The sequence below is a fragment of the Chamaea fasciata genome, unplaced genomic scaffold (assembly GCF_029207755.1).
Source record: "Chamaea fasciata isolate MVZ Bird 193981 ecotype frontalis unplaced genomic scaffold, bChaFas1.0.hap1 SCAF_1, whole genome shotgun sequence".
Taxonomy (NCBI): domain Eukaryota; kingdom Metazoa; phylum Chordata; class Aves; order Passeriformes; family Sylviidae; genus Chamaea; species Chamaea fasciata.
In genome coordinates, this window is record NW_027094086.1 from 151,924,742 (window position 1) to 151,932,312 (window position 7,571).

Genomic DNA, 7,571 nt, shown 5'->3' on the forward strand with positions numbered 1-7,571 from the left:
GGGTCCCAAAATTCCCGGAATTCCTTTCGGATCTTTGGGAATCGGAGGAGAATTCCCGAGGCTGGAACTGGGAATCCCCGAGGGATTTCCCCGGCTCCGAACCGGAGATTCCCAGCTGGAATCCCCCGTGGGAAGAGCCCCGAGCTCATCCCGGTATTCGGGCGGAAGGAAATCCGTGGGAAAATCCGGGAGCTGGGCGAAGGGAGCGGAACGGCGATCCGGGGAATCCAAACGGGAAATCAGCTTTTAGTGGAAAAACGTGAGAGAGCGTCGTCAGCGTCGCGCCCGGGGGCCACTGGGAATTCCGGAGCGAATCCCCTCGTGCCAACGGCGCGCGGCGGATGCGGATTGAGCGCGAGCGGCGGGAACGCGGGCAGGGAAGAGGAACGGGTGTCGAGGGAGGGAGAAGTGGAATTCGATCGGAACGGAATGCCGCCGCGGATGGGAAAATTAAAAATAATAATAATAATATAGGAAGGGGGGAATTAAAAGAGAAATAAATACGGAAATAGAGAATGGAGCAGCAGGAGTAAATGCAAACCGAGAAATGAGCAAATGTAGAATTAGAAGTAAAATGTTTAAATTGAGTTAATAATAAATTATAATTAAATTCACCGTAGAATGTAAAATTAAAAAAAAAAAAAGAAAATAGGAAGGTGGGAAATTAAAAGAGAAATAAATACGGAAATAGAGAATTGAGCGACAGGAATGAATGCAAAACTAGAAATGTACAAATATAAAATTGAAAGTAAAAGATTTAAATTAAATTATAATTAAATTCCCTGTAGAATGTAAAATTTTAAAGAACGAACGAAATAGGAAAGTAGAAAAATAAAAGGGAAATAAATACGGAAATAGAGAATTGAGCGACAGGAATGAATGCAAAACTAGAAACGTAAAAATATAAAATTAAAAGTAAAATATTTAAATTGAGTTAATAATTAAATTATAATTAAATTCACTGTAGAATGCAAAATTTCAAAGAACAAAAGAGGAAGGTGGAAATTAAAAGAGAAATAAATACGGGAATAGAGAATGGGAGCAGCAGGAGTAAATGCAAACCGAGAAATGAGCAAATGTAGAATTAAAAGTAAAATGTTTAAATTGGGTTAATTAAATTGAATGATAATTGAATTTGCCACAGAATGGAAAATTGAAAAAAATATGGGAAGGTGGGAAATGAAAATAAATATGGAACTAGAGAATTGAGCGACGGGAATAAATGCAAACTGAGAAATGTAAAAATATAAAATTCAAAGTAAAATATTTAAATTGAGTTAATTAATTTAAATGATAATTGAATTCGCTGTAGGATGCAAAATTTAAAAGAAAAAAATAGGAAAGTGGGAGATTAAAAGAGAAATAAATATGGGAATAGAGAATTGAGCGGCAGGAATAAATGCAAACCGAGAAATGAGCAAATGTAGAATTAAAAGTAAAATATTTAAATTGAATTAATAATAAATTATAATTAAATTCGCTGTAGAATGTAAAATTAAAAAAAAGGGAAGTGGGAAACTGAAAGAGAAATAAATATGGGAACAGAGAATGGAGCGACAGGAAGGAATGCGAAACCAGAATACGAAAGTGGGAAATGCCCCGGAAAAGGCCCCAATAAATTCAGTTAAATCATCCTTAGATCGAGTCGAGCGTGTGGAATTTTGGGAAAAGAATTAAATGGGAACGGAGGAAATGTGAAGAGAGAAAATTCATGTTAATGAGACGCAAATTGGAGCGAGCGGAAGGAAAGCCGAAATAGAAAATTAACGATCGAGAGCGCGACGTTAGCGCTGGGCCGGAATGACTCAAGATGGTATTAATAGCAATTATTATTAGCCGGGATTATCAGGTATTAATAATAATAATATTAATGACAAAGAATTAATCCAGCCAGCGGTGGGATCCGGGTGTGGCTCCCAGCACGTCCCACAAGGCGGCGCCATCCCACCAAAACCAAAAGGCGGGAAATCCCAAAACTCCCAAACTTTCTCCGTCCGCGTTTCCCGGGAAAACAGACGACATCCCGACGGAAAAATCCCGGCGGAAAAATCCCGGCGGAAAAATCCCGGCGGAAAAATCCCGGCGGAAAAATCCCGGCGGAAAGGGAATTCTGGGAATGCAAAAGCAGGAAAAAATTGGGTTTTTTTCTTTTTTTTTTCCCCTGTAATTTCGGAAGTTTTCCGTCTCTCCCGGAGCCAAATTCCTCGGGATCCCTAGGGACAGAATTCCATCCGGTCCATCCCGGTGTTCCTCGGGATCCACATTTCCCGTTCCCTTGAACTCACCCCGAATTCCAAGTTAATCCCGGTTCAATCCTCATCCCTCCCTCTCCTCTTCCAAAGGACTCGCCCAGAATTCCTCATTTTCCCTGTCAAGTTCCAAATAACTCCCCCGTCCCGATTTCCCATTCCCAATAATTCCCCCGGAATTCCACATTCCCCATTCCCAGTAACCCGCCCAGAATTCCTCCTTTTCCTCTCCCATTCCCAACAACTCCCCGGAATTCCACGTTTCAAATTCCGGAATTCCACATTTCCCATTCTGGAATTCCCCAAAATTCCAACAACTCCCCCGGAATCCCACGTTCCCCATTCCCAGTAATTTCCCCGGAATCCCACATTCCCCATTCCGGAATTCCCTGTTTCCCATTCCAGAATTCCCCAAAATTCCAACAACTCCCCTGGAATTCCACATTCCCCATTCCCAACAACTCCCCAGAATTCCCTGTTTCCCATTCTGGAATTCCCCAAAATTCCAACAACTCCCCCGGAATTCCCTGTTTCCCATTCCAGTAATTCCCCCGGAATTCCCGATTTCCCATTCCCAATAACTCCCCCGCAATCCCACACTCCCCATTCCCGCTCACCCGCCCAGAATTCCTCCCTTTCCTCTCTCCTTCCCGACACCTTCCCCCGCCATCCACATTCCCGGCGACTCCCGGAATTCCCGCGTTCCCGTGTTTCCCAGTCATCACGCTCTGCTGCATCTTCAAGTGCCGCATCCCGCGCCGCGGAAGGAGATCGAGGCGCGCTACGCCCAGCGCAAGGCGGCCAAAGCCTACGCCGACCGCCTGGACACCGTGCCGCCCCTCGGCGAGCTCACCGACATCCCCGGAGGTAATTCCCGGGGTTCTTTGGGAATTCTGGGAGTGGAAAATCCCCCGGTGAGCTCACCGACATCCCCGGAGGGAATTCCCGGGGTTCTTGGGAATTCTGGGAACGGAAAATCCCTCGGTGAGCTCAGCGACATCCCCGGAGGTAATTCCCGGGGTTCTTTGGGAATTCTGGGAATGGAAAATCCCTCGGTGAGCTCAGCGACATCCCCGGAGGGAATTCCCGGGGTTTTTGGGAATTCTGGGAACGGAAAATCCCTCGGTGAGCTCACCGACATCCCCGGAGGGAATTCCCGGGTTTTTTGGGATTTTGGGAGGGTAAAATCTCTCATTGAGCTCATTGACGTTCCCGGAGGTAATTCCCGGGGTTCTTTGGGAATTCTGGAATGGAAAATCCCTCGGTGAGCTCACCGACATCCCCGGAGGTAATTCCCGGGTTGTTTGGGAATTCTGGGAATGGAAAATCCCTCGGTGAGCTCAGCGACATCCCCGGAGGTAATTCCCGGTTTTCTTTGGGAATTCTGGGAATGGAAAATCCCTCGGTGAGCTCACCGACATCCCCGGAGGGAATTCCCGGGTTTTTTGGGATTTTGGGAGGATAAAATCTCTCATTGAGCTCATTGACGTTCCCGGAGGTAATTCCCGGGGTTCTTTGGGAATTCTGGGAATGGAAAATCCCTCGGTGAGCTCACCGACATCCCCGGGGGGAATTCCCAAGTTTTAGAAATCCCATCTCCGCCCTTCCCTTCCGGTCGGGGGAATCCACCCCAGAGTCGAAACGTGGGGGGAATTCCGAAACCGAGAGTTCGGATTCCTTGCAGAACCTTCGAGTGGAGAAATCCCAGGGACGTTCGGAATTCCGAATTCCCGGATTTTCTCCGAGCTTTTGGGTTTTTCTTTAATCTTTTCCTGCTGGAACTTTTCCTCCTCCTCCCTCTGTCCTCACCGTCCTTTCCCGATTCCCGTAGGAAATCCCGAAAATCTCCTCCCTCCCTCGGGCCAAGCCCGAGCTCTCCGCTCCCTGCCCGTGCTGAAGGAAGAGGACGAGATGCTGCTCCAAGGAATTTAAGGAATTCTTCTTCCCGAAATCTTCTCTTCTTGCCGTCCATTTTCTGCTCCTCCATTCCTGGATTTTCTCCCTTTGTTTTTTAACACCTTCGATGGGTTTTTCCCTCTTTTCCGGGTCTTCCTGGGAGCTGGAATTCCATAAAAAATGGAAAATTTGGGAATTTCTTCTCATTTTCTTTAACAACTTTTGATGGGTTTTTTTCCCTCTTTTCTGGGTCTTTCAGGGAGCGGGAATTCCATAAAAAATGGGAAATTTGGGATTTTTTTTTCTCCTTTTCCTTAACACCTTTGATGGTTTATTTCCCTCTTTTCCTGGTATTCCTGGGAGCTGGAATTCCATAAAAAATCGGAAATTTGGATTTTTTTCTCCTTTTCTTTAACACCTTTTGATGGGTTTTTTTTCCCTCTTTTCCGGGTCTTCCTGGGAGCAGGAATTCCATAAAAAATGGAAAATTTGGGAATTTCTTCTCATTTTCTTTAACAACTTTTGATGGGTTTTTTTCCCTCTTTTCTGCGTCTTCCTGGGAGCTGGAATTCCATAAAAAATCGGAAATTTGGGATTTTTTCTCCTTTTTTAACACCTTTGATGGGTTTTTTTCCCTCTTTTCTGGGTCTTTCTGGGAGCTGGAATTCCATAAAAAATGGAAATTTTGGGATTTTTTTTTTTCCTTTTCTTTAACACCTTTGTTGGTTTATTTCCCTCTTTTCCGGGTCTTTCTGGGAGCTGGAATTCCATAAAAAATGAGAAATTTGGGATTTTTTTCTCCTTTTCCTAAACACCTTTAATGGTTTTTTTCCTTCTTTCCTGGGTCTTTCTGGGAGCAGGAAATCCATAAAAAATGGAAAATTTGGGAATTTCTTCTCATTTTCTATAACAACTTTTGATGGTTTTTTTCCCTCTTTCTGCGTCTTCCTGGAGCTGGAATTCCATAAAAAATCGGAAATTTGGATTTTTTTCTCCTTTTTTAACACCTTTGATGGGTTTTTTTCCCTCTTTTCCAGGTCTTTCTGGGAGCTGGAATTCCGTAAAAAATGGAAAATTTGGGATTTTTTTCTCCTTTCCTTAACACCTTTGATGGTTTTTTTCCTTCTTTTCTGGGTCTTTCTGGGAGCTGGAATTCCATAAAAAATGGAAAATTCGGGAATTTCTTCTCATTTTCTTTAACAACTTTTGATGGTTTTTTTCCTTCTTTTCTGGGTCTTTCTGGGAGCGGGAATTCCATAAAAAATGGGAAAATTGGGATTTTTTTTCCTTTTCTTTAACACCTTTGTTGGTTTTTTTCCCTCTTTTCTGCGTCTTCCTGGAGCTGGAATTCCATAAAAAATGGAAAATTTGGGATTTTTTTCTCCTTTTCTTTAACACCTTTTGATGGGTTTTTTTTCCCTCTTTTCCTGTATTCCTGGGAGCTGGAATTCCATAAAAAATGGAAAAATTGGGATTTTTTCTCCTTTTCCTAAACACCTTTAATGGATTTTTTCCTTCTTTCCTGGGTCTTTCAGGGAGCGGGAATTCCATAAAAAATGGAAAATTTGGGAATTTTTTTTCCTTTTCTTTAACACCTTTGGTGGAATTTTTTCCCTCTTTTCTGAGTCTTTTCGGGAACTGGAATTCCATAAAAAATGGAAATTTTGGGATTTGCTGCTTCAATCCATGGGAAGAGCAGATCCCACCACTGATGGAATTATTTAGGAATTCAGGAATTTCGGAATTGAGGGAATCCAGAAATTTGGGAACTGAGGAATTCAGGAATTGAGGAATTCCGTGGAGAAATCGACTCCGACGCCACCAAAAGGCAGAATTCCGAGTTGAACGCCGGGAATTTGCCCCAAATCCCGGGATTTCCCACCCCGAAATCGGGAATTCCATGAATAAATCCTTCTCTCTCCACCCAGCCCTCGTCCTTGGAGCGAATCCTGATGGGATGAGATGGATTCTCCAAGGAATTTAAGGAATTCTTCCCGAAATCTTCTTTTTTCTTTTTTTTTTCCATGGATTTGCTGCTTCTCTATTCCTGGAATTTTTCCCCTTTTTTCCTCAACACCTTTGAGAGCTTTTCCCTCTTTTCTGGGTCGTTCTGGGAGCTGGAATTCCACAAAAAATGGAAATTTTGGGATTTCGCTGCTTCTCCATTCCTGGATTTTTTTCCCTTTTTTCCTCAACACCTTTGGGAGCTTTTCCCTCTTTTCTGGGTCGTTCTGGGAGCTGGAATTCCATCAAATTCCATAAAATCCTCTTTCTAGGATGAGATCATTTTCCAAGGAATTTAAGGAATGATTCCCTAAATCTCCTCTTTCCCTCAGGGAATCCTTTGGATTTTCTGCTTCTCCATTCCTGGATTTTTTTTTCCTTCTTTTTTCCAAAGGAATTTTTGGATTTTCAAAAAATTTCCCCCCCCCAAAAAACTCCTCAATGGGAACGACCGACTGAATGGGAAAATCCTCACTGGGAATTTTTTTTTTTCCCCTTTTATCCCAAATTTCCAGCTGGAATTTTTTGGACCATTCCCGAGTCGTGGAATCCGCATCAATCCCTTCCCTAATATTTTTATTTTTTTTTTTTTCTGTCCTCGGAAAACAGCTCAGGTGGCGGAAGAGAAAAAAGAGGAAGAAATTCCCAGCGTGTCGGGAAAAGTGGACAAAGCTCAGGGGAAAAAAGAAGGATCCAAGAGCTCCAAGAAAAAAGAGGGAGAGAAGGAAGAAGCCAAGAAGGACGGGAAGGAGGGAGGCAAAAAAAAAGAGGGAGAAAAAGGGGAGAAAAAAGGGGAAAAAGAGGGAAAAAAAGGGGAAAAGGGAGGGAAAGAGGAAAAGGAAAAAGGGGGAAAAGGAAAAGACGCGGACGACAAGAAACAAGGGAAAAAGGGGGAAAAAGAAGCTGGAAAATCCGCTGGGAATTCCAAAGCTCCGGCAAAGAAGAAATGAACTCCGGGAATTCCAGCGCCGGAATTTTTTGTTTTCTTTCTTTTTTTTTTTTTTTTTTTTTTTGGGAATTCTCCGGAAAATCGCGGCAGGAGGAGAACTTGGAGCGGAAATTCCGGTGGAATTTTGCTGGATTTGTGGGATGATTCCCGTTTGGAGACGGCGATTGGGCTCTCCCAAAGGAAAACTGGGAATTTTTTTTACGGGAGGATTTTCAGCTGGAACGGGAACGAGGAGTTGGGGAAGGCTCAGGGATGAGGATCCCGAGGAAAGGAGGACGGGATTCATCCCAAATTTCTCCTGCTGGAGGAGGAAAAAGGTTGGAAAGGGTTGGGAAAAAAATTTCCTGGCAAATCAACATCTCCTCGTTGGGAATTTTAGGGATTGTGGAAATTCCGGGAAAATCCCAAACGTGGAATTCTCCAAGGTGTGCCTCCTGTGGATTCCAAGAGTTTTTTGGACGCTTTGGAATTTT

The 7,571-nt window shown here is 43.6% G+C and overlaps 1 protein-coding gene across 1 annotated transcript in view; it reads left to right on the top strand.

The window, feature by feature from the left end:
• The window catches only part of TMIE (transmembrane inner ear), a 14,551-nt gene extending 7,356 nt beyond the window's left edge, over positions 1–7,195 (top strand). The window contains 3 exon segments of the mRNA XM_066202159.1: positions 2,968–3,006; positions 3,009–3,116; positions 6,759–7,195. Coding sequence (XP_066058256.1) covers positions 2,968–3,006; positions 3,009–3,116; positions 6,759–7,099 — 488 coding nt within the window. The 3' untranslated portion in view covers positions 7,100–7,195.
• The last annotated feature ends 376 nt before the right edge of the window (positions 7,196–7,571 follow it).